This window comes from Balaenoptera physalus, assembly GCF_965194825.1.
Source record: "Balaenoptera physalus genome assembly, chromosome: 2".
Lineage (NCBI taxonomy): Eukaryota > Metazoa > Chordata > Mammalia > Artiodactyla > Balaenopteridae > Balaenoptera > Balaenoptera physalus.
Genome location: NC_138883.1, coordinates 108,601,631 through 108,629,100, shown reverse-complemented (window position 1 = coordinate 108,629,100; position 27,470 = coordinate 108,601,631). Strand labels below are relative to the sequence as shown.

The 27,470-nt window shown below is 39.2% G+C and overlaps 1 protein-coding gene across 1 annotated transcript in view; it reads left to right on the top strand.

Annotated features, from left to right (window-relative positions):
• Window positions 1-27,470, top strand: part of HERC1 (HECT and RLD domain containing E3 ubiquitin protein ligase family member 1) — a 214,066-nt gene that overhangs the window by 168,870 nt on the left and 17,726 nt on the right. The window contains exons 54-65 of the mRNA XM_082449135.1: window positions 222-443; window positions 847-952; window positions 2,557-2,703; window positions 10,341-10,442; window positions 11,442-11,615; window positions 13,060-13,353; window positions 21,808-21,873; window positions 22,049-22,174; window positions 23,047-23,185; window positions 25,490-25,671; window positions 26,481-26,636; window positions 27,343-27,465. Of these exons, the coding sequence (XP_082305261.1) occupies window positions 222-443; window positions 847-952; window positions 2,557-2,703; window positions 10,341-10,442; window positions 11,442-11,615; window positions 13,060-13,353; window positions 21,808-21,873; window positions 22,049-22,174; window positions 23,047-23,185; window positions 25,490-25,671; window positions 26,481-26,636; window positions 27,343-27,465 (1,837 nt within the window). The remainder of the gene's footprint in view (window positions 1-221; window positions 444-846; window positions 953-2,556; window positions 2,704-10,340; window positions 10,443-11,441; window positions 11,616-13,059; window positions 13,354-21,807; window positions 21,874-22,048; window positions 22,175-23,046; window positions 23,186-25,489; window positions 25,672-26,480; window positions 26,637-27,342; window positions 27,466-27,470) is intronic.

Below are 27,470 nucleotides of genomic sequence, written 5' to 3'. Positions count from 1 at the left end.
TTCATAATTCATTCATCCAGCTAACATTTATTAAGCTTTGACTGCAGCAAATATATATAGTGCAGACTATATTAAAGGGTGAATTGGTCTAGTGATTGGAAATAATATACCAGTATCTGATTTGCATAAAATGTTGATTTCAAAATAATTGAGTGATAGAAGTATAGGTCATAAATTATTAAGTTTATAGTATTTGTGAAGGGAGCATTACTATGATTTTTTTTCTACCTCTACCATTTTAAGGATACTCTTACTAGTATGAAGTGGGACCCAACAGGTCATATTCTTATGACATGTGCCAAAGAAGAAAATGTGAAACTCTGGGGGCCTATTGCAGGATGCTGGCGCTGTCTACATTCACTCTGCCATCCATCTATTGTAAATGGCATTGCTTGGTGCAGCCTTCCAGGGAAAGGATCCAAGTTGCATTTACTAATGGCCAGGTATGTTGTAAATTTGTGTGTGTGTGTCTCTTAATTTTTATATTAGTATAGACTGTTACTTGCATTAAGTGTGGCTTCTCAATAATCTTAAACAGTTTACTGCCAGTTACTATTCTTATAATGTGTAATACCATAAGATCACCTTAGAGAAATAAAGAAGTTTTCCAATGTGAAGCTTGGAATATGTAATCCAAAGATAATGCCATGTGCTTAACTGTGTGTGATACTGTTAGAATATAGATCCTACTTGTATTTCTTGTGAAAGATTATAGCATAACTACTACAAATAAATTTTTAAAATATACTGTAGTAGTTCTATCAGGTCTTAATTGATTGCTCTTTGAAAATATTTTTACTTTGGCTTATTGACATGTTTTGGTTTTATGTGATCACATTTTTTAAGTGGCTGTCAGAGTGGCTTAGTATGTGTTTGGCGTATTCCACAAGATACCACACAGACCAGTGTGACTAGTTCAGAAGGATGGTGGGACCAGGAATCAAATTGCCAGGTAAATATTCTGGTGTTTTTCAAGACTTTATTTGAAACCACAGATAGTATATGTTATCAAGTAATACTCCTACTTGGTATCTCAAATGTCAAGAGCCATTAGGGAAATGTGAATAATTGTCATACTTTGTGTGCTCTCTGAATTAGCCTAATTTTTTATAAGTCAGAGATACCATAATTGCTTGTTAAGGTGAGATGTTCAATAAATATGGAGTGGTGATCGTTTATGGTATATAATCAACACTACCAATAGGTGAGTCCTAAGTTAAAGTTTTTGGTACAGTGAAGCAGGAACACCACGGGAGCACTCCTATTCAAAGTGTCTCCTACTGATACCAGAATTCCACCTACGAAGAACCATTCCTTTACCTTAAACAGAGGTTAAAAATTTACAGTAGACAGGGAATTCCCTGGCAGTCCAGTGGTTAGGACTCAGTGCTTTCACTGCCGTGGCCCTGGGTTCAATCCCTGGTCGAGGAACTAAGATCCTGCAAGACGTGTGGCATGGCCAAAAAAAAAATCATGGTAGACACTCACAGAGCCATCTAGGTAAGGAACATAAATTCATTCACAAGGCTGTGGAGAAGGTAAAACACACACACACACACACACACACACACAAACACACACACACACAAAGGAGTGCACATGCTTCATACAAAGGGCATAGCTGCCACAGAGGAGATTGCCACCCTCCAGAAATGAGAGCCTATTGCTACCAGATTGTCAAATTTTTTTTTTGGTGGAAACCAAAAATTCATTGTTTTAAGTAAAATCTCCCAATATTAAACATTGGCATCTGACTTGAAATTCTTTAAAACCCTGGTTGGCCAGTTGAATTTTATCCCTGAGTTGCCAGTTTGCAACCTCTGTTGCTTTCTCTTTTGTTCATGATACAAATACATTATGTCATTTTTGGGTAAATGAGTATATCTGGTATTATGCTGTCTCATAACTAAAAGGAAGAGGGAGCTTAAAGGCAGGGAGAAAGGGGTGAGGAGGGAGGAGTAGATAGCTCAGTAATGGGAGGAAAATATCACAGAAGCAGAGGTAGGAGCACTAGAGATAAATCTGATTTGCTCTCTGTGCTAAAGAGTAGCCCTTTGGACAGGCCTACCTATCTCATTCCTAAAACCTGCAGAGCAAACATGAGATTAGATACCATGGGACAGACAGACCCATAAGCCAACAGAAAGAGGAACTTGTTTGTATAGCACCAGCATGTGCAATTCACAAATGTTAGAGGCTAAAAGTGAAAATTACATGAAGTGAAATTTAAAAATTAAAACACTCATTAAAAAGTAGAAGTTAGAATTTTCCTATCTCTGAGGGATAATTGGAACTTAAATGTAGTCATTTCTTCCAGTTTGAAGAGTAGAGAACTAGCTTAGAAGTGTATCAAAAAAGATGAAACAGCATCAGCAAAGGAGAACCAGGTTGATATCTTATTATTTTCTCTGTCAGGCTAGTCCTTATGAGAGAGTTGTCCTTCCCTCCTCCCCAATTTTATAATGAAATATAAAATTTCCAAGAATGAATTGTAAATCTTGAATCTATAAATTGTTTTATTTTTCAATATTTGTTAAAAATAAAAATGAATTACAGGATGGATATAGGAAATCAGTCGGAGCCAAGTGTGTTTATCAATTGCGAGGACACATCACCCCTGTCCGGACCGTTGCCTTTAGTTCTGATGGGTTGGCCCTGGTGTCTGGTGGTTTAGGTGGCCTCATGAACATTTGGTCTTTAAGGGTAAGAGTATAGATGTTATTTTTATCTTAAGAAATGTTTTTATATTAACTTATATGTGATAAAAGTTAACCCAACCAATCCTAGGACTATTTTGTGTAATAATATCTTGAATATTGAAGAAACCCCTTTCAGAGTTCTCTGCCCTTTAATTTTTTTCTTTTTTTAATATCTTTATTGGAGTATAATTGCTTTACAATGGTGTGTTAGTTTCTGCTGTATAACAAAGTGAATCAGCTATACATACACATGTATCCCCATATCCCCTCCCTCTTGTGTCTCCCTCCCTCCCACCCTCCCTATCCCACCCTTCTAGCTGGTCACAAAGCACCGAGCTGAGCTCCCTGTGCTATGCGACTGCTTCACACTAGCTATCTGTTTTACATTTTACACTCTCTCACTTTGTCCCAGCTTACCCTTCCCCCTCCCCGTGTCCTGAAGTCCATTTTCTAGTAGGTCTGCGTCTTTATTCCTGTCCTGACCGTAGGTTTTCATGACCATTTTTTTTTTTTTTAAGATTCCATATATATGTGTTAGCATACGGTATTTGTTTTTCTCTTTCTGACTTATTTCACTCTGTATGACAGACTCTAGGTCTATCCACCTCACTACAAATAACTCAATTTTGTTTCTTTTTATGGCTGAGTAATATTCCATTGTATATACGTGCCACATCTGCTTTATCCATTCATCTGTCGATGGACACTTAGGTTGCTTCCATGTCCCGGCTATTGTAAATAGAGCTGCAATGAACATTGTGGTACATGACTCCTTTTGAATTATGGTTTTCTCAGGGTATATGCCCAGTAGTGGGATTGCTGGGTCATATGGTAGTTCTATTTTTAGTTTTTTAAGGAAACTCCATACTGTTCTCCATAGTGGCTGTATCAATTTACATTCCCACCAACAGTGCAAGAGGGTTCCGTTTTCTCCACACCCTCTCCAGCATTTATTGTTTACAGGTTTTTTGATGATGGCCATTCTGACCGATGTGAGGTGGTACCTCATTGTAGTTTTGATTTGCATTTCTCTAATGATTAGTGATGTTGAGCATCCTTTCATGTGTTTGTTGGCAATCTGTATATCATTGGAGAAATGTCTATTTAGGTCTTCTGCCCATTTTTGGATTAGGTGGTTTGTTTTTCTGATATTGAGCTGCATGAGCTGCTTGTATATTTTGGAGATTAATCCTTTGTCAGTTGCTTCATTTGCAAATATTGTCTCCCATTTTGAGGGTTGTCTTTTCATCTTGTTTATGGTTTCCTTTGCTGTGCAAAAGCTTTGAAGTTTCATTAGGTCCCATTTGTTTATTTTTGTTTTGATTTCCATTTCTCTAGGAGGTGGGTCAAAAAGGATCTTGCTGTGATTTATGTCATGCAGTGTTCTGCCTGTGTTTTCCTCTTAAGAGTTTTATAGTGTCTGGCCTTACATTTAGGTCTTTAATCCATTTTGAGTTTATTTTTGTGTATGGTGTTAGGGAGTGTTCTAATTTCATTCTTTTACATGTAGCTGTCCAGTTTTACCAGCACCACTTATTGAAGAGGCTGTCTTTTCTCAGTTGTATATTCTTGCCTCCTTTATGAAAAATAAGGTGACCATATGTGCCTGGGTTTATCTCTGGGCTCTCTATCCTATTCCATTGATCTATATTTCTGTTTTTGTGCCAGTACCATACTGTCTTGATTAGTGTAGCTTTGTAGTATAATCTGAAGTCAGAGAGCCTAATTCCTCCAGCTCTGTTTTTCTTTCTCAAGATTGCTATGGCTATTTGGGGTCTGTTGTGTTTCCATACAAATTGTGAAATTTTTTGTTCTAGTTTTGTGAGAAATGCCATTGGTAGTTTGATAGGGATTGCATTGAATCTGTAGATTGCTTTGGGTAGTATAGTCATTTTCACAATGTTGATTCTTCCAATCCAAGAACATGGTATATCGCTCCATCTGTTTGTATCATCTTTAATTTCTTTCATCAGTGTCTTATAGTTTTCTGCATACAGGTCTTTTTTCTCCTTAGGTAGGTTTATTCCTAGGTATTTTATTCTTTTTGTTGCAATGGTAAAATGGGAGTGTTTCCTTAATTTCTCTTTCAGATTTTTCATCATCAGTGTATAGGAATGCAAGAGATTTCTGTGCATTACTTTTGTATCCTGCTACTTTACCAAATTCATTGATTAGCTCTAGTAGTTTTCTGGTAGCATCTTTAGGATTCTCTATGTATAGTATCATGTCATCTGCAAACAGTGACAATTTTACTTCTTCTTTTCCGATTTGGATTCCTTTTATTTCTTTTTTTTCTCTGATTGCTGTGGCTAAAACTTCCAAAACTATGTTGAATAATAGTGGTGAGAGTGGGCAACTTTTCTTTTTCCTGATCTTAGTGGAAATAGTTTCAGTTTTTCACCATTGAGAACGATGTTGGCTGTGTGTTTGTCACATATGGCCTTTATTATGTTGAGGTAAGTTCCCTCTGTGCCTACTTTGTGGAGAGTTTTTATCATAAATGGGTGTTAAATTTTGTCAAAAGCTTTTTCTGCATCTGTTGAGATTATCATATGGTTTTTATCCTTCAGTTTGTTAATATGGTTTATCACATTGATTGATTTGTGTATATTGAAGAATCCTTGCATTCCTGGGATGAACCCCACTTGATCATGGTGTATGGTCCTTTTAATGTGCTATTGGATTCTGTTTGCTAGTAGTTTGTTGAGGATTTTTGCATCTATGTTCATCAGTGATATTGGCCTGTAGTTTTCTTTTTTTGTGGCATCTTTGTCTTTTTTTGGTATCAGGGTGATGGTGGCCTTGTAGAATGAGTTTGGGAGTGTTCCTCCCTCTGCTGTATTTTGGAAGAGTTTGAGCAGGATAGGTGTTAGCTCTTCTCTAAATGTTTGATAGAATTCGCCTGTGAAGCCATCTGGTCCTGGGCTTTTGTTTGTTGGAAGATTTTTAATCACAGTTTCAATTTCAGTGCTTGTGATTGGTCTGTTTATATTTTCTGTTTCTTCCTTGTTCAGTCTTGGAAGGTTGTGCTTTTCTAAGAGTTTGTCCATTTCTTCCAGGTTGTCCATTTTATTGGCATGTGGTTGCTCGTAGTAATCTCTCATGATCCTTTGTATTTTTGCAGAAGTTGTTACTTCTCCTTTTTCATTTCTAATTCTATTGATTTGAGTCTTCTCCCTGTTTTTCTTGATGAGTCGGGCTAATGTTTTGTCAATTTTGTTTATCTTCTCAAAGAACCAGCTTTTAGTTTTATTGATCTTTGCTATCGTTTCCTTCATTTCTTTTTCACTTATTTCTGATCTGATATTTATGATTTCTTTCCTTCTACTAACTTTGGGGTGTTTTTGTTCTTCTTTCTCTAATTGCTTTAGGTGTAAGGTTAGGTTGTTTATTTGAGATTTTTCTTGTTTCGTGAGGTAGGATTGTATTGCTATAAACTTCCCTCTTAGAACTGCTTTTGCTGCATCCCGTAGGTTTTGGGTCATCATGTTTTCATTGTCATTTGTTTCTAGGTATTTTTTGATTTCCTCTTTGATTTCTTGAGTGATCTCTTGGTTATTTAGTAGTGTATTGTTTATCCTCCATGTGTTTGTATTTTTTACAGATTTTTTCCTGTGATTGATATCTAGTCTCATAGCATTGTGGTCGGAAAAGATACTTGATACGATTACAATTTTCTTAAATTTACCAAGGCTTGATTTGTGACCCACGATATGATCTCTCCTGGAGAGTGTTCCATGAGCAATTGAGAAGAAAGTGTAAACTGCTGTTTTTCGATGGAATGTCCTATAAATATCAATTAAGTCCATCTTGTTTAATGTATCATTTAAAGATTGTGTTTCCTCATTTATTTTCATTTTGGTTGATCTGTCCATTGGTGAAAGTGGGGTGTTAAAGTCCCCTACTATTATTGTGTTACTGTCGATTTTCCCTTTTATGGCTGTTAGCATTTGCCTTATGTATTGAGGTGCTCCTATGTTGGGTGCATAAATATTTACAATTGTTATCTCTTCTTCTTGGATTGATCCCTTGATCATTATGCAGTGTCCTTCTTTGTCTCTTGTAATAGTCTTTATTTTAAAGTCTATTTTGTCTGATATGAGAATTGCTATTCCAGCTTTCATTTGATTTCCGTTTGCATGGAATATCTTTTTCCATCCTCTCACTTTCAGTCTGTATGTGTCCCTAGGTCTGAAGTGGGTCTCTTGTAGACAGCATATATATGGCTCTTGTTTTTGTATCCATTCAGCCAGTCTATGTCTTTTGGTTGGAGCATTTAATCCATTTACATTTATGGTAGTTATTGATATGTATGTTCCTGTTCCCATTTTCTTAATTGTTTTGGGTTTGTTATTGTAAGTCTTTTCCTTCTCTTGTGTTTCCTGCCTAGAGAGGTTCCTTTAGCATTTGTTGTAGAGCTGGTTTGGTGGTGCTGAATTCTCTTAGCTTTTGCTTGTCTGTAACGGTTTTAATTTCTCTGTCAAATCTGAATGAGATCCTTGCTGGGTAGAGGAATCTTGGCTGTAGGTGTTTCCCTTTCCTCACTTTAAATATGTCCTGCCACTCCCTTCTGGCTTGCAGAGTTTCTGCTGAAAGATCAGCTGTTAACCTTATGGGTATTCCCTTGTATGTTAATTGTTGGTTTTCCCTTGCTGCTTTTAATATTTTTTCTTTGAATTTAATTTTTGATAGTTTGATTAACATGTGTCTTGGCATGTTTCTCCTTGGATTTTTCCGGTATGGGACTCTCTGCACTTCCTGGTCTTGATTGACTATTTCCTTCCTCATATTAGGGAAGTTTTCAACTATAATCTCTTCAAATATTTTTTCAGTCCGTTTTTTTTCTCTTCCTCTTCTGGGACCCCTAGAATTCGAATGTTGGTGCATTGAATGTTGTCCCAGAGGTCTCTGAGGCTGTCCTCAATTCTTTTCATTCTTTTTTCTGTATCCTTCTCTGCGGTAGTTATTTCCACTATTTTATCTTGCAGGTCACTTATCCGTTCTTCTGACTCAGTTATTCTACAATTGATTCCTTCTAGAGAATTTTTAATTTCATTTATTGTGTTGTTCATCATTGTTTGTTTGCTCTTTAGTCCTTCTAGGTTCTTGTTAAACGTTTCTTGTATTTCCTCCATTCTGTTTGCAAGATTTTGCATCATCTTTACTATCATTACTCTGAGTTCTTTTTCAGGTAGACTGCCTATTTTCTCTTCATTTCTTTGGTCTGGTGGGTTTTTACCTTGCTCCTTCATCTGCTGCATATTTCTCTGTCTGCTCATTTTGCTTAACTTACTGTGTTTGGGGTCTCCTTTTCGCAGGCTGCAGGTTTGTATTTCCCATTGTTTTTTGGTGTCTTCCCCCAGTGGGTAAGGTTGGTTCAGTGGGTTGTGTAGACTTCCTCTTGGAGGGGACTGGCGCCTGGTGGGTGGGGCTGGATCTTGTCTTCTGGTGGGCAGGACCATGTCCAGTGGTGTGCTTTGGGGTGTCTGTGAACTTAGTATGATTTTAAGCAGCATCTCTGCTAATGGGTGGGGTTGTGTTCCTGTCTTGCTAGTTGTTTGGCATGGGGTGTCCAGCACTGGAGCTTGCTGGTCATTGAGTGGAGCTGGGTCTTAGTGTTGAGATGGAGATCTCTGGGAGAGGTTTCACCATTTGATATTACATGGGGCTGGGAGGTCTCTGGTGGTCCAATGTCCTGAACTCGGCTGTCCCACCTGAGAGTCTCAGGCCTGACACCAGGCCGGAGCACCAAGACCCTGTCAGCCACACGGCTGAGAAGAAAAGGGAGGAAAAAAAAAAAGAAAGAAAGAAGGAAAGAAAGAAAAAATAAATAAATAAAATGAAATAAAGTTATTAAAATAGAAAACAATTATTAAAAATAAAAAAGTAATAAAAAAATAGAAAGAAGAGAACTGCCAAACCAAAAAAGAAATTCACCAATGATAACAATTGCTAAAAACTATACTAAAAAAACCCACAAAAAACAGTCAGTCAGAACCCTATGACAAATGGCAAAAGCAAAGCTATACAGACAAAATTACACTAAGAAGCATATGCATACACACTCACAAAAAGGAAAAGGAAAAGAAATTATATATATACATAAGGAAGAGAGCAACCAAATCAGTAAACAAATCTACCAATGATAATAAGTTCTAAATACTAAACTAAGATAAACATAAAACCAGAAACAAATTAAATGCAGAAAGCAAACCCCAAGTCTACAGTTGCTCCCTAAGTGCACCACCTCAATTTTGGGATGATTCGTTGTTTATTCAGGTATTCCACAGATGCAGGGTACATCAAGTTGATTGTGGAGATTTAATCCGCTGCTCCTGAGGCTGCTGGGAGAGATTTCCCTTTCTCCTCTTTGTTCCCACAGCTCCCGGGGTTCAGCTTTGGATTTGGCCCTGCCTCTGCGTGTAGGTCCCCTGAGGGCATCTGTTCCCCGCCCAGACAGGAGGGGGTTAAAGGAGCGGCTGATTAGGGGGCTCTGGCTCACTCAGGCCCGGGGGAGGGAAGAGTACGGAATGCTGCCTGCTGTGGCAGAGGCCGGTGTGACGTTGCAACAGGCTGAGGCACAACATGTGTTCTCCTGGGGAAGTTGTCCCTGTATCACGGGACCCTGGCAGTGGCGGGCTGCACAGGCTCCCGGGTGGGGAGGTGTGGATAGTGACCTGTGCTTGCCCACAGGCTTCTTGGTGGCTGCAGCAGCAGCCTTAGCGTCTCACACCCGTGCCTGGTGTCCGTGCTGATAGCCACGGCTCGCGCCCGTCTCTGGAGCTCATCTAGGCAGTGCTCTGAATCCCTTCTCCTTGCGCACCCGAAACAATGGTCTCTTGCCTCTTAGACAGGTCCAGACTTTTCCCTGGACGCCTTCCCGGCTAGCTGTGACGCACTAGCCCCCTTCAGGCTGTGTTCACGCAGCCAACCCCAGTCCTCTCCCTGGGGTCTGACCTCCGAAGCCCAAGCCTCAGCTCTCAGCCCCCACTTGCTCTGGCAGGTGAGCAGATGAGCCTTTCAGGCTGGTGAGTGCTGGTTGACACTGATCCTCTGTGCTGGAGTCTCTCCACTTTGCTTTCTGCACCCTGTTGCTGTGCTCTTCTCCGTGGCTCCGAAGCTTCCCCCCGCCCATCCCGTCTCCGCCAGTGAAGGGGCTTCCTAGTGTGTGGAAACCTTTCCTCCTTCGCAGCTCCCTCCCTGAGGTGCAGGTCCTGTCCATCCCTATTCTTTTGTCTCTGTTTTTCCTTTTTTCTTTTGCCCTACCCAGGCATGTGGGGAGTTTCTTGCGTTTTGAGAAGTCTGAGGTCTTCTGCCAGCATTCAGTAGGTGTTCTGTAGGAGTTGTTCCACATGTAGATGTATTTTTGATGTATTTGCGGGGAGGAAGGTGATCTCCACGTCTTACTCCTCTGCCATCTTGAAGGCTCCCCTGCCCTTCAATTTTTCTTAATGATGTATTTTTAAAATCATTTAGAAAAGGCTCTAGAAAATTGGATAGTAGTATGCAGTTGGGCATTGCCAAATTTAGCTAAAGTGTAGGTTTTACAATAAGTTTTTGTGAACGTGAAGTATAAATTTAAAATGTAAATAATGGCTAACTAGTTAAGTAGTGTGTATTGATAAATACATCTCATTTTAGGATGGCTCTGTCTTGCAAACTGTTGTGATTGGCTCTGGAGCTATTCAGACCACAGTATGGATTCCAGATGTTGGGGTAGCTGCTTGCTCAAATAGATCAAAGGTAATTTTACAATCATATCAAGTTGTAAGTTGTTAGCCTGTAAGGTATCTTAAAAATCGTAGTCCAAGCATCCCACTTTACCGAGGCGAAAAATGATATCCAGAGGGATTATTACTTGCCCAAGATAATGCACCTATTTAGTGGCAGAAGGAAAACTAGAACCTGGTACTCTCCTGTACCCTATACTTTGGGAAAAATGCTTAATTATTGAATGACTTTCCACTGGAAGTTATAAAGAGAATTTATTACTTTCTGCCATGATTTTTGCGACAGCACTAAATTCTCTAAAGAATTTTCCCTGAAAAGAAGGACTACCTCAAAGACCTTTAACTCAGCTATACAGAATATATCTTGGCTTTCAAATTTAATGTTCTACTAAAAAATACTAGCCCTCTACTGTGAAATAATTCTATGATATGACATTATCTCTTACAATATTGCTTTTCATACCCTTAATGAATAGTGCCAATGTGCTGCTTTGGTTTACATTTATGTAGTTAATATGTGGTAATATTAAAATAGAGCTGAAAACCTGCATGAACAGTCCTACTAGAAGTAAAATATAGAATCAGACCATAGGCAGTAGTAGCCTGCATAGAATAAACCATAGAGCCACAGAGCAGTGCTGCTTCTCTTGTAGACGTGTGTCCCTCAGCAGAGTACTACTTCCTCTAGTATCCTTGTGGTCATGTCAGACTTTTAAAATATACTAGATACCTTGTCCTACAAGTCCTATGAGATAGCAAATAATTAAGTCTCTTTAAGAAGAATCAGCTAATGCAAGGTAGTTCACAAATTTTACAGTTATTCACTTGTTTTTACCTTAGACAAAATTTAGGATGTTTTGAAGTTCATAGGCATTAAAAGTATAGCATAAAATGTCCAAAAAGCAAAAGTGTTTAATGTATTACTAGAAGGAATTTCTCATATATGAATGGTGATGGAATGTCTCTCTTTTATTTAAACAAATATCATGTGGCATGGTTTATTTTTCATCAGGATGTTTTGGTCGTGAATTGTACAGCAGAATGGGCTGCTGCCAATCATGTTTTAGCAACCTGTAGGACAGCACTGAAACAACAGGGTGTTCTGGGATTAAACATGGCTCCCTGCATGAGAGCATTTCTGGAGCGGCTGCCCGTGATGCTTCAGGAGCAGTATGCCTATGAAAAGGTAACTGATTACACTTGTTCTTGCAGATCTACAGATGACTGGTGCTTTGGAATTGGAATTATAGCTTTGAATTTATCCCTTAAGAGTATGAGGTCTGAGTAAAATAAGTGGGGCTGTTTGGGTAGAATCAAATGAAGACAATTCATGTCTAAAACAGTTGTTTAGTAATCCTAAGCCTGCTTTTACTTTATTTTAGTGGGAGTAAGATTTTTAAATAACCCTCAAATTTGTATAGTGTTTCTATTATTCATTTCAGATTATTTATTCATTCCAAAACTTCTTTAAGTCCCTGTACCTCAGAGTATATCATCTTCCCTTTTCTGACCCATGTATCTATTTTTGTATGGCTTTGCCATCGCACAGTTGGGAGGGGGAATGGATATGGGCGTCACAGTGAACATCCTGTCCACTTTATCAGGTGAATCCTTGTGGAAAGTTTAGTAGAAGAGGTAAGGTTGAATTAAGTAGGGTCATTAAATACTAGAATGGGAAATTATGGAATTTAGACTTGTTGCCCAGGCCATGATCCTGTTGTATAGCCTGTCTTCCAGCCCTCAGTAGTCACAGTATGCTGCTCCTAGGCAGAGCTCTTACGGGGTTTTTCCTTTTTCCTTTTTTTTTTTTGCCATGCTATGTTAATCTAATCAGCTGTTACCACACCCAGTTAATTTCACTGAGGTTTGCCCAGGTTTTCTTTTCTGAATCACTCAGTCTCTCACAGAGTTGCTCTAGTACGTCTAGTGAGGGCCAGGGAAGAAGGCTGTCTTTGATGGCTACCAGGGTTCTTTTGGTAAAGGAGGAAATGTGAGAGGGAGCAGGTCTCCATGGTTCAGTTATCTGCCTTTTTTTTTTTAATTCAAGAAAAACTGTAATGAAAATATGCTAAATGCAGTGTGGTGTCCTGGGTTGAATCTTGGAGCAGAAAAGGAGCATTAGGTACTTCCCTGGTGGTCCAGTGGTTAAGAATTCGCCTTCCAGTGCAGGGGACGTGGGTTCGATCCCTGTTTGGGGAACTAAGATCCCACATGCCCAGGGGCAACTAAGTCTGGTCCCTCTAGAGCCCGCGCACTGCAACTAAGTCCCGACACAGCCAATAAATAAATAAATATTTTTAAAAAAGAAAAGAAAAGAGAAGGAGCATTAGTGGGAAACCCTATAAAGTTCTGTGGTTTAGTTATTATTGTAACCAATGTTACTTTCTTAGCTTTGATTATCGCACCATGGTTATATAAGATGTGAACATTACAGAAGGTTGGGTTAAGGGTTTATAGGAATTCTCTGTACTATCTCTGCAACTCTCTATGTATCTAAAATTATTTCAAAGTAAAAAGCTTAAAAAAAACAGTAAAGTTAAAATATGACTACAGGCTTTCAGAATGCAGGAGGTTAATTTATATTATTTGCCAGAGGCTCTTCAGCATAATATCCTTGCATTTTCTCTTAGCCTCATGTCGTTTGTGGTGACCAGCTTGTTCACAGCCCCTATATGCAATGTCTGGCTTCCCTTGCTGTGGGACTTCATCTGGATCAGCTGCTGTGTGATCCTCCAGTGCCACCACACCACCAGAACTGCCTCCCTGACCCTGCATCGTGGAATCCAAATGAGTGGGCCTGGTTAGAATGTTTCTCAACCACCATAAAAGCTGCTGAAGCCCTGACCAATGGAGCACAGTTTCCAGAATCTTTTACTGTTCCCGATCTAGAGCCTGTTCCAGAGGATGAACTTGTACTCCTAATGGTAAGTGTAGTATGAGCTACTGTTGTATGTAACTGAGATTGTATTATGGATGTTTATTAAGTAGCAGACCCTCAATAAGTATTTGCTAGCTTGAATAGAGCAAGAAGCACACCCTTAGATAAACTTAAAATAGTTTGCTTTCAGATACTCACTTTAAATCTGATGGAAGTCTTCTTTGGTGACAGGGATTGATTATGAGAATTGTGGAGCTCTTATAAACGTGCTGGTTTTCAATGACATAGTCACATATTTTCTCATTTTCTTGTCTATAGGTACCTTGTTAGTGTGTGTGCATATATATATATATTTTTTTCCTCTGTTAGAACTTATCTATATTTCTTCTCTTTACAATAACATTGTAAAAGGTACCTTCATTTTATTTTATTGTATTTTTTTAACATCTTTATTGGAGTATAATTGCTTTACAATGTTGTGTTAGTTTCTGCTGTATAACAAAGTAAATCAGCTGTATGTATACATATATCCCCATATCACCTCCCTCTTGCATATCCCTCCCACCCTCCCTATCCCACCCCTCTAGGTGGTCACAAAGCACCGAGCTGATCTCCCTGTGCAATGCAGCTGCTTCCCGCTAGCTATCTATTTTACATTTTGTAGTGTATATATGTCAGTGCTACTCTCTTACTTCGTCCCAGCTTACCCTTCCCCCTCCCCGTGTCCTCAAGTCCATTCTTTACATCTGCATCTTTATTCCTATCCTGCCCCTAGGTTTGTCAGAACTTTTTTTTTTTTTTTTTTTTAGATCCCATATATATGTGTTAGCATACGGTATTTGTTTTTCTCTTTCTGACTTATTTCACTCTGTATGACAGACTCTAGGTCTATCCACCTCACTACAAATAACTCAATTTTGTTTCTTTTTATGGCTGAGTAATATTCCATTGTATATATGTGCCACATCTTCTTTATCCATTCATCCGATGATGGACACTTAGGTTGCTTCCATGTCCTGGCTATTGTAAATAGAGCTGCAGTGAACATTGTGGTACATGACTCCTTTTGGATTATGGTTTTCTCAGGGTATATGTGCAGTAGTGGGATTGCTGGGTCATATGGTAGTTCTATTTTTAGTTTTTTAAGGAACCTCCATACTGTTCTCCATAGTGGCTGTATCAATTTACATTCCCACCAACAGTGCAAGAGTGTTCCCTTTTCTCCACACCCTCTCCAGCATTTATTGTTTGTAGATTTTTGATGATGGCCATTCTGACCAGTGTGAGGTGGTACCTCATTGTAGTTTTGATTTGCATTTCTCTGATGATTAGTTATGTTGAGCATCCTTTCATGTGTTTGTTGGCAATCTGTATATCTTCTTTGGAGAAATGTCTATTTAGGTCTTCTGCCCATTTTTGGATTGGGTTGATTGATTTTTTCATACTTAGTTGCACGAGCTGCTTGTAAATTTTGGAGATTAATCCTTTGTCAGTTGCTTCATTTGCAAATATTGTCTCCCATTTTGAGGGTTGTCTTTTCATCTTGTTTATGGTTTCCTTTGCTGTGCAAAAGCTTTGAAGTTTCATTAGGTCCCATTTGTTTATTTTTGTTTTGATTTCCATTTCTCTAGGAGGTGGGTCAAAAAGGATCTTGCTGTGATTTATGTCATGCAGTGTTCTGCCTGTGTTTTCCTCTTAAGAGTTTTATAGTGTCTGGCCTTACATTTAGGTCTTTAATCCATTTTGAGTTTATTTTTGTGTATGGTGTTAAGGAGTGTTCTAATTTCATTCTTTTACATGTAGCTGTCCAGTTTTCCCAGCACCACTTATTGAAGAGGCTGTCTTTTCTCTGTTGTGTATTCTTGCCTCCTTTATCAAAGACAAGGTGACCATATGTGCCTGGGTTTATCTCTGGGCTTTCTTTCCTGTTCCATTGATCTGTATTTCTGTTTTTGTGCCAGTACCATACTGTCTTGATTACTGTAGCTTTGTAGTATAGTCTGAAGTCAGGGAGCCTGATTTTAGCTCTGTTTTTCTTTCTCAAGATTGCTATGGCTATTTGGGGTCTTTCGTGTTTCCATACAAATTGTGAAATTTTTTGTTCTAGTTCTGTGAAAAATGCCGTTGGTAGTTTGATAGGGATTGCATTGAATCTGTAGATTGCTTTGGGTAGTATAGTCATTTTCACAATGTTGATTCTTCCAATCCAAGAACATGGTATATCTCTCCATCAGTTTGTATCATCTTTAATTTCTTTCATCAGTGTCTTATAGTTTTCTGCATACAGGTCTTTTTTCTCCTTAGATAGGTTTATTCCTAGATATTTTATTCTTTTTGTTGCAGTGGTAAATGGGAGTGTTTCCTTAATTTCTCTTTCAGATTTTTCATCATCAGTGTATAGGAATGCAAGAGATTTCTGTGCATTACTTTTGTGTCCTGCTACTTTACCAAATTCATTGATTAGCGCTGGTAGTTTTCTGGTCGCATCTGTAGGATCCTCTATGTATAGTATCATGTCATCTGCAAACAGTGACAGTTTTACTTATTCTCTTCCTATTTGAATTCCTTTTGTTTCTTTTTCTTCTCTGATTGCTGTGGCTAAAACTTCCAAAACTATGTTGAATAATAGTGGTGAGAGTGGGCAACCTTGTCTTGTTCCTGATCTTAGAGGAAAGGTTTCAGTTTTTCACCATTGAGAATGATGTTGGCTTTGGGTTTGTCATATATGGCCTTTATTATGTTGAGGTAGGTTCCCTCTATGCCTGCTTTCTGGAGAGTTTTTATCATAAATGGGTGTTGAATTTTGTCGAAAGCTTTTTCTGCATCTGTTGAGATTATCATATGGTTTTTATCCTTCAGTTTGTTACTAAGGTGTATCACATTGATTTGCGTATATTGAAGAATCCTTGCATTCCTGGGATGAACCCCACTTGATCATGGTGTATGATCCTTTTAACGTGCTATTGGATTCTGTTTGCTAGTAGTTTGTTGAGGATTTTTGCATCTATGTTCATCTGTGATATTGGCCTATAGTTTTCTTTTTTTGTGTCATCTTTGTCTTTTTTTGGTATCAGGGTGATGGTGGCCTTGTAGAATGAGTTCGGGAGTGTTCCTCCCTCTGCTGTATTTTGGAAGAGTTTGAGAAGGATAGGTGTTAGCTCTTCTCTAAATGTTTGATAGAATTCGCCTGTGAAGCCATCTGGTCCTGGGCTTTTGTTTGTTGGAAGATTTTTAATCACAGTTTCAATTTCAGTGCTTGTGATTGGTCTGTTTATATTTTCTGTTTCTTCCCGATTCAGTCTCGGAAGGTTGTGCTTTTCTAAGAGTTTGTCCATTTCTTCCAGGTTGTCCATTTTATTGGCATGTGGTTGCTCATAGTAATCTCTCATGATCCTTTGTATTTCTGCAGTGTCAGTGGTTACTTCTCCTTTTTCATTTCTAATTCTATTGATTTGAGTCTTCTCCTTTTTTTTCTTGATGAGTCTGGCTAATGTTTTGTCAGTTTTGTTTATCTTCTCAAAGAACCAGCTTTTAGTTTTATTGATCTTTGCTATCATTTCCTTCATATCTTTTTCATTTATTTCTGATCTGATCTTTATGATTTCTTTCCTTCTGCTAACTTTGGCAGGTTTTTTGTCCTTCTTTCTCTAATTGCTTTAGGTGTAAGGTTAGGGGTTTTTTTGTTTTTTTGTTTTTTGGGTTTTTTTGTTTGTTTTTAACATCTTATTGGAGTATAATTGCTTTACAATCGTGTGTTAGTTTCTGCTTCATAACAAAGTGAATCAGGTGTACATAGGTTAGGTTGTTTGAGATTTTTCTTGTTTCTTGAGGTAGGATTGTATTGCTGTAAACTTCCCTCTTAGAACTGCTTTTGCTGCATCCCATAGGTGTTGGGCCGTCGTGTTTTCATTGTCATTTGTTTCTAGGTATTTTTTGATTTCCTCTTTGATTGCTTCAGTTATCTCTTGGTTATTTAGCAGCATATTGTTTATCCTCCATGTGCTTGTATTTCTTTACAGTTTTTTTTCCTGTAATTGATACCTAGTCTCATAGTGTTGTGGTTGGAAAAGACACTTGATATGATTTCATTTTTCCTTCAATTTACCAAGGCTTGATTTGTGACCCAAGGTATGATCTACCCTGGAGAATGTTCCATGCGCACTTTAGAAGAACAGTATTCTGTTGTTTTTGCATGGAATGTCCTATAAATATCAAATAAGTCCATCTTGTTTAATGTGTCATTTAAAGCTTGTGTTTCCTTATTTATTTTCATTTTGGATGATCTGTCCATTGGTGAAATGGGGTGTTAATGTCCCCTACTATTATTGTGTTACACTCGATTTCCCCTTTTATGGCTGTTAGCATTTGCCTTATGTATTGAGCTGCTCCTATATTGGGTGCATAAATATTTACAATTGTTATCTCTTCTTCTTGGATTGATCCCTTGATCATTATGTAGTGTCCTTCTTTGTCTCTTGTAATAGTCTTTATTTTAAAGTCTATTTTGTCTGATATTAGAATTGCTACTCCAGCTTTCATTTGATTTCCATTTGCATGGAATATCTTTTTCCATCCCCTCACTTTCAGTCTGTATGTGTCCCTAGGTCTGAAGTGGGTCTCTTGTAGACAGCATATATACGGCTCTTGTTTTTGTATCCATTCAGCCAGTCTGTGTCTTTTGGTTGGAGCATTTAATCCATTTACATTTAAGGTAGTTATTGATATGTATGTTCCTATTCCCATTTTCTTAATTGTTTTGGGTTTGTTATTGTAAGTCTTTTCCTTCTCTTGTGTTTCCTGCCTAGAGAAGTTCCTTTAGCATTTGTTGTAGAGCTGGTTTGGTGGTGCTGAATTCTCTTAGCCTTTGCTTGTCTGTAACGGTTTTAATTTCTCTGTCAAATCTGAATGAGATCCTTGCTGGGTAGAGGAATCTTGGTTGTAGGTTTTTCCCTTTCCTCACTTTAAATATGTCCTGCCACTCCCTTCTGGCTTGCAGAGTTCCTGCTGAAAGATCAGCTGTTAACCTTATGGGTATTCCCTTGTATGTTATTTGTTGCTTTTCCCTTGCTGCTTTTAGTATTTTTTCTTTGAATTTAATTTTTGTTGGTTCGATTAATATGTGTCTCGGCATGTTTCTCCTTGGATTTATCCTGTATGGGACTCACTGCGCTTCCTGGATTTGATTGACTATTTCCTTTCCTATGTTGGGGAAATTTTCAACTATAATCTGTTCAGATATTTTCTCAGACCCTTTCTTTTTCTCTTCTTCTTTTGGGACCCGTATAATTCAAATGTTGGTGCGTTTAATGTTGTCCCAGAGGTCTCTGAGGCTGTCCTCAATTCTTTTCATTCTTTTTTCTTTATTCTGCTCTGTGGTAGTTATTTCCACTATTTTATCTTCCAGGTCACTTATACGTTCTTTTGCCTCAGTTATTCTGCTATTGATCCCTTCTAGAGAATTTTTAATTTCATTTATTGTGTTGTTCATCATTGTTTGTTTGCTGTTCAGTTCTTCTAGGCTTCCTTGTTAAACGTTTCTTGTATTTTCTCCATTCTATTTCCAAGATTTGGGATCATCTTTACTATCATTACTCTGAATTCTTTTTCAGGTAGACTGCCTATTTCCTCTTCATTTCTTTGGTCTGGTGGGTTTTTACCTTGCTCCTTCATCTGCTGCATATTTCTCTGTCTTCTGTTTTAGTTTAACTTACTGTGTTTGGGGTCTCCTTTTTGCCAGCTGCAGGGTCATATTTCCCATTGTTTTTGGTTTCTGCCCCCAGTGGCTAAGGTTGGTTCAGTGGGTTGTGCAGGCTTCCTGGTGGAGGGACCTGGTGCCTGTGTTCTGGTGGGTGGGGCTGGATCTTGTCTTTCTGTTGGGCAGGGCCATGTCCGGTGGTGTGTTTTGGTTTGTCTGTGAACTCAGTATGATTTTAGTCAGCCTCTCTGCTAATGGGTAGGGTTGTGTTCCTGTCTTGCTAGTTGTTTGGCATGGGGAGTCCAGCACTGGAACTTGCTGGCCGTTGGGTGGAGCTGGGTCTTAGCGTTGAGCTGGAGATCTCTGGGAGAGCTCTCGCTGATTGATATTACGTGGGGCCGGGAGATCTCTAGTGGTCCAGTGTCCTGAACTCACCTCTCCCACCTCAGAGGCTCAGGCCTGACACCAGGCCAGAGCACCAAGACCCTGTCAGCCACACGGCTCAAAAGCAAAGGGAGAAAAAGAAAAAATAATAATATTTTTTTTTAATTATTAAAATAAAAAAATAATAATAATTAAGAAAAGAAGAGAGCTACCAAACCAATAAGCAAATCCACCAATAATAACAAGCACTGAAAACTATACTGAGATAAACATAAAAATCAGAAACCAATCAGTCGCAGACCGCAAACCCCAAGTCTACAGTTGCTCCCAAAGTCCACTGCCTCAATTTTGGGATGATTTGTTGTCTATTCAGGTATTACCTAGATGCAGGGTACATTAAGTTGACTGTGGAGATTTAATCCACTGCTCCTGAGGCTGCTGGGAGAAATTTCCCTTTCTCCTCTTTGTTCCCACAGCTCCTGGGGTTCAGTTTTGGTTTTGGCCCTGCCTCTGCGTGTAGGTTGCCTGAGGGCATCTGTTCCCAGCCAGACAGGACGGGGTTAAAGCAGCGGCTGATTAGGCCGCTCTTCCTCATGCAGGCTGGGGGGAGGGAGCGGTACAGTAGTTATAATTGGAATGTGGGGCGAGCCTGCGGTGGCAGAGGCCAGCGTGATATTGCAACAGCCTGAGGTACGCTGTGTGTTCTCCCAGGGAAGTTGTCCCTGGATCACGGGACCCTGGCACTGGCAGGCTGCCCAGGTTCCCGGCATGGGAGGTGTGGATAGTGACCTGTGCTTGCACACAGGCTTCTTGGTGGCTGCAGCAGCAGCGTTAGCATTTCATGCCCGTCTCTGGGGTCCGAGCTGATAGCCGTGGCTCACATCCGTCTCTGGAGCTCATTTAGGCGGTGCTTCTGTGGGCAGACAGGGAAGGAATCCCCTCTCCTCGTGCACCCTGAAACAATGGTCTCTTGCCTCTTCAGCAGCTCCAGACTTTTTCCCAGACTCCCTCCCGGCTAGCTGTGGCACACTAGCCCCCTTCAGGCTGTGTTCACGCAGCCAACCCCAGTCCTCTCCCTGGGGTCTGATCTCCAAAGCCCGAGCCTCAGCTCCCAGCCCCCACCTGCCCTGGTGGGTGAGCAGATGAGCCTCTCAGGCTGGTGAGTGCTGGTCGGCACTGATCGTCTGTGCGGGAATCTCTCCACTTTGCTTTCTGCACCCTGTTGCTGCGCTCTCCTCCGTGGCTCTGAAGCTTCCCCCTCACCCACCCCCGTCTCTGCTAGTAAAGGGCCTTCCTAGTGTGTGGAAACTTTTCCTCCTTCACAGCTCCCTCCCCGAGCTGCAGGTCCCATCCCTATTCTTTTGTCTCTGTTTTTTCTTTTTTCTTTTGCTGTACCCAGGTACGTGGGGAGTTTCTTGCCTTTTGGGAAGTCTGAGGTCTTCTGCCAGCGTTCAGTAGGTGTTCTGTAGGAGTTGTTCCACATGTAGATGTATTTTTGATGTATTTGCCAGGAGGAAGGTGATCTCCACGTCTTACTCCTCTGCCATCTTGAAGGTCCCCCAGTATATATATATATTTATAAATATATTTTAGCATCTTTTTCCTGGTCATCTTTTTAGATTTATTCCAATTATAGATTCTAAACTATTTGGCACTTCAGTCATGTTTAAGAGAACATTTTAGTTGTCATTTCTTTCTGATTGTGTTTGAGAGTGTCTAGATACAGAAACTGTGATGGAGATAAAATGCCAGGGTAGATAGTGCAGGCCAGCACTTGATCTAACAACCCCTTTACCTAGTTAAGATTTATATAAACAAACATTTGAATATATAAATATAGATACAGTATAAAACAGACATATGAATTGAAGGAAATTATCTAGATATGGAATATTTTAATTAGGAAGTATCCTTCTGGGCCCATTTGCCTCAAATATGTCATTTGTAGGTGAGGAAGCTGAAGCCTAGAAAGATGACCTGCCCACAGCTATACAACGAGTTCACGGGGGTGGTGGCTCCTGCAGATGACCTTGTACCTATGGGTGCTCAGAAATGGTTAGCTTTGAATCTCCAATATGTTAGTGATAGTTGATAGTGCAAGTGTTTATAGTAAAGGGAAATACTAAAAATCAAGTTTGGCATGATTGTGAAACTGCTCTTAAATTCTCATAATATTACCAGATTCTTTAAGACTCAGTTGTTAGTTAAGAACAGATAAATCATTCGCAAAAAGATTTTCTCAAAAAATGGCCTGGGAGAAGGGAGGGCTGCATTCGTCTTCGCGCTGCTTGTAACTGACCATGTGATCTTGGGCTTCTCCTTTCCTATTTAAAAATAATTGATCATTTTTAAGACCTCCTAAAAAAAAACCGTAAATTTTGATTAAGCAAAATTGATCCTGATGTTTGCCCTGTCTTTCAGGATAACAGTAAATGGATTAATGGCATGGATGAACAAATTATGTCTTGGGCAACTTCCAGACCTGAGGTCAGTAAAGATAAAGATAACTATATGGTGGTTCTTAGTAAATCTTCTTGGTTCTAAATGCTTGTGTGTTCGTGCCCTGGTGTCCCCCATAGAGGCTGGTACACACTTAGTACCCAGTACATGCTTGTTTGAATGAATTAATGAATCAAATTTTGACTTGATTGTGGTTTTCTAGGACTGGCACCTGGGAGGTAAATGTGATGTCTACCTGTGGGGTGCTGGCAGGCATGGACAGCTGGCAGAAGCTGGAAGAAATGTAATGGTACCTGCAGCAGCTCCCTCATTCTCACAGGCCCAACAGGTAACTAGCAGGGTAAAGAAATGGAGAAGAAACTTGGGAACTGACAATTCTGATTCCCTTGCTGTCAGTAACTTACTGTGGGATGAAGTTTGTCCATTGCATAGTCTATTGTGAGGAATCACCAAAGAAATTCATGATATATAGCTTCTATATAGCTTCTAAATAAAAGATTTTTAGAGTTTTTATCAGACTTAGGTTTTGTTAATAAGTTTCTGAATTTTTCTTGTTTTCACGTATCATGAATTAACATCCTGATGCATTATGCCTGCCCAGTACATACGTAATAGAAGTTAAGATATTGGTAATGATTAATTCTCTCTTTGGGGGCCGTAAACTTACTGGGATCTTTAACCAGATTTCATTGACACTCCTCCCCTCTTCTAATAATCATGGTACTATATTTCTAAACCCTTCTTGAGGCCACTGCTTTCTCTTCCGTTCTTCTCTACCTCAGTAAGCCCCAGGATACACTGTTCTTTCATGTGTATATCCCCTGCAATTTCTGCTTCTTGCTGGCCTCCAGCCAGTCTTTACTATTTTCCCATCAGCCTCTCCTTTTTCTTCTTTTATCTGTTTTGTTGTTAATGTTATTATTTAAACTCTGCACAATTGGCTGAAAGTCCTGTAGATAACATGTTTCTAAAGTATCTTAAATAATCAGATGAGCCTCATACATCTCTTGGTTAAGTAAGAGGTTTTATAATAATCAAGGGCTTATAGGAACCCCATTGTTATGTCCACCCTTTCCCTTTAATGAAAGGATAAAAGAACTGATAAAGGTATCCCAGGTATACATGGAATCATTTTAAATGTTTGCATGTTAAAGCTATATAATAGAAGATAATATATTTAATTATGTGTTTTTATACTAGGTTATATGTGGTCAGAATTGTACCTTTGTCATACAGGCCAATGGCACAGTGTTGGCTTGTGGGGAAGGAAGTTATGGCAGATTAGGACAAGGAAATTCAGATGACCTTCATGTGCTGACAGTTATTTCAGCCTTACAAGGTAAAATTATCCTCAGTTAAAAGCTGATCGGAAACTATGGCCTATCTGTAGGAATGTTTGCTTATTATGTTAGAACTCATCTCAAACCTTTGCTAGATAAAGTCATGTAGGGTTTTCACTTATATTTAGATTCTCGTTTAGGCATGTACAACCTTAATTTTCCATATTTTGAGCTGTATTATTTTGCAGGTTACTTATCATAGCCATGCTACAATTGCTGTGTTAATACACACTGAAGATTGTAAACAAATTATTTAAAATTGCAAAACTGTAATTAGGCAACTTTTTTTTTTATATATAGAAGTTTCTCTTTTGGAGAGTTTTTTTTTTTTTAACATCTTTATTGGAGTATAATTGCTTTACAATGGTGTGTTAGTTTCTGCTTTATAACAAAGTGAATCAGTTATACATATACATATGTTCCCATATCTCTTCCCTCTCGCGTCTCCCTGCCACCCTCCCTGTCCCACCCTCCCTATCCCACCCCTCTAGGTGGTCACAAAGCACCGAGCTGATCTCCCTGTGCTATGCGGTTGCTTCCCACTAGCTATCTCTTTTACGTTTGGTAGTGTATATATGTCCATGCCACTCTCTCACTTTGTCACAGCTTATCCTTCCCCCTCCCCATATCCTCAAGTCCATTCTCTAATAGGTCTGTGTCTTTATTCCCGTCTTACCACTAGGTTCTTCATGACCTTTTTTCTTTTTTTCTTTTTCCTTAGATTCCATATATATGTGTTAGCATACTGTATTTGTTTTTCTCTTTCTGACTTACTTCACTCTGTATGACAGACTCTAACTCCATCCACCTCACTACACATAACTCCATTTCGTTTCTTTTTATGGCTGAGTAATATTCCATTGTATATATGTGCCACATCTTCTTTATCCATTCATCCAATGATGGACACTTAGGTTGCTTCCATGTCCTGGCTATTGTAAATAGAGCTGCAATGAACATTTTGGTACATGACTCTTTTTGAATTATGGTTTTCTCAGGGCATATGCCCAGTAGTGGGATTGCTGGGTCGTATGGTAGTTCTATTTTTAGTTTTTTAAGGAACCTCCATACTGTTCTCCATAGTGGCTGTATCAATTTACATTCCCACCAACAGTGCAAGAGTGTTCCCTTTTCTCCACACCCTCTGCAGCATTTATTGTTTGCAGATTTTCTGATGATGGCCATTCTGACCGGTGTGAGGTGATACCTCATTGTAGTTTTGATTTGCATTTCTCTAATGATTAATGATGTTGAGCATTCTTTCATGAGTTTGTTGGCAATCTGTATATCTTCTTTGGAGAAATGTCTGTTTAGGTCTTCTGCCCATTTTTGGATTGCATTGTTTGTTTTTTTGTTATTGAGCTGCATGCGCTGCTTGTAAATTTTGGAGATTAATCCTTTGTCGGTTGCTTCATTTGCAAATATTTTCTCCCATTCTGAGGGTTGTCTTTTGGTCTTGTTTATGGTTTCCTTTGCTGTGCAAAAGCTTTTAAGTTTCATTACGCCCCATTTGTTTATTTTTGTTTTTATTTCTATTTCTCTAGGATCTGGGCAATAGTAATCATGCATGTGCTTCATTAACATTAAAAATCAATTTATACGGAAATGTGCATATGTACTAAAGACTTTAAAGGGCATCCCCATCAGAGTTCTCTGTGACTTGGAGAAAGAAAACCTCTGGAAAAACCACTGCAGGGACCCCTGGCTTGTTCCTAAGGTTAACTTTTACTGACTCTGAAGCCTACAAAGAGAGCAAATTGAGTTTTTTAAGTAAAAGCATACAAGTAACATGAGTTCAGAACAAATTCTTGAGTAGCTCTAAGTTCTCTTCCTTCAGATCTGTGTGTGAAGAGCACAACACTGGGGATGGGAGGGCTTGGTTCCTGTTCGGTGCTATTACATCCTGCCTCTGGGACTTTGCACAAGCTACTAAACCTCTTTGTGACTCAGTTTCCCCAATTGTAAAATTGGTGATGATAATATCTGCCTCATAGGATCTGTGTGAAAATAGAAAATGAGCGCTCCATGTAAAGCATTTATAGGAGTGGCTAGAACATAATCTTTAGTGACTATAACTGCTCTTATCACCCTTCTCCTCTTCCTTGTCATCATCATTTTATGTGACTGCTCCCAGTTTTCTAGGTTATGGCTGCAAATCTGATTTAAAATTAAAGACATTGTTTATATTTCTGAAGTACTGTTGTGGTATTTTTTGATTCTGTGAGACTACTCTGTAGCAGCTTCAGGTAAAGAGGGGACTTTTAACATTCAGTGACTCTTGTTGGGTTTCTGCTCTGTTGCAGGCTTTGTGGTGACCCAGCTGGTGACTTCCTGTGGTTCTGATGGACACTCAATGGCCCTGACTGAAAGTGGTGAGGTCTTTAGCTGGGGAGATGGTGATTATGGCAAACTCGGCCATGGGAACAGCGACAGGCAGCGGCGGCCCAGGCAGATCGAGGCCTTACAGGGAGAGGAAGTGGTGCAGGTCAGGCAGAATGTGGATAAGTTTATCTTTTTTTTTTTTTAATATTTATTTATTTATTTATTTATTTATTTGGCTGTGCCGGGTTTTAGTTGTGGCACGTGGGACATAGTTGTGCCTGGATAAGTTTATCTTTGAATGTAAACATACTAGGTGTTGAGTTCTCAAGTTTATGTAATGAAAAACAGTAGTAAAAATATATTATCCCATCATAAAAGATCCAGTGTTTTTGGTGGTTCGGAGTCATTCTTGAGGTCTCAGGAGTTTGAATGGGCTTTGGTGTTAGAATGGACTCCTTTTTCTTGAGCCAGCTGGTTGACCTAGGGCAGGGTGCTTCAGGTCCTTGGAAGAAGTGGGGTTTAACTCCTGCCCCACAGTTCTTGATATAGTGATAAATGGAAAGCTTTGCTTTCAACCTATCATTATCATTACAAAGGTTGAATTCATATACATTTTCTGGAAAATCAATTTGTGATCTAAAATAATATTGTAAAGTTACATAGCACCTTAGAGTTTACAAAGAATTTCCCTATTCATTAACTCATGTAGTCTAGGTCATCTGCGTAGCTGAAGAGTAGCAACACTTCCAAGCTATGCTGTTTAGCTTGGTCTTCCTGAGAATTTTGAGGTAGATCAGACTTGGGGGAGCAGGAGGGCCACTTGGGTGGATAGGACATACTGGTCTTTAAGATCCTGAGTTTTCAGTGAAGTTTACTTAAAGATTATTACTGTATTAATAACCAAAAAGGACTGATTTCTTTCTTAGTATGCCCTCTTGTTAAAATTTTTGTTCTTGTTTGTTCTGTTCGTAGATGTCTTGTGGCTTCAAACATTCAGCAGTGGTAACATCGGATGGCAAACTGTTTACCTTTGGGAATGGTGACTACGGTCGTCTGGGTCTTGGAAACACTTCTAACAAAAAACTTCCAGAGAGAGTGACTGTACTGGAGGGGTATCAGATTGGACAGGCACGGAATAAATCAATAATACGTTCTATATGATCATAGTTTCTTGTTTCCCCTATGTGCACTTAGACATTGTCCTTTCAGGAAAACTAGAATCACCAGTTGTACTTAACCTGATGTACATTTTGTTTGGCCTAATTGATAAACAAATGGAAGTCTTAATTCAGGATATGAATATTTTAAAATCCTCTTCATAATACCACTTGATGTGAAAGCTTTAAGCAGTATAGTAACTCCTCTTCAGTATCTTGGAAGTAGATGGCTGAACTGCAGCATCATTGGTAGCTGCTGCTCTTAAGTAATAATTGTTCCTGACCTGTACATTTTGAGACTCTCTGTTAACAAGAAGATGAGATGAAATATTTTTATCTTTTACTATTTTTATCTTTTATCATTCCTTAGACTGTTTCCGGTGTGAATGAGTATTTTTTAATCATATGTACTTTTTCCTGTCTTTTGTGCTCTCTGATTCAGAGTTAGCCACAGATATTTGAAGGATTTTACTTTGAAAAAGGTGGTTTTTTGTTTGTGGACGTTAGGAATTTTTTTCTTCATGACACATTTTGGTTAACATATGTAAGGCCCTGAAACCAATAAAAATTTTTAGAAACATAGCCAGGTTTTTCACTGAAGTTGAGACAGAGGGTCCCAGAAATGGGTGTTTTAGGTATTGTGATTTGCCTTACTGACCACCCTGTTATTTCTCCAGGTGGCTTGTGGCTTAAACCATACTTTGGCAGTGTCAGCAGATGGCTCCATGGTGTGGGCTTTTGGAGACGGGGACTATGGAAAACTAGGCTTAGGAAATTCCACTGCAAAATCTTCACCTCAGGTCAG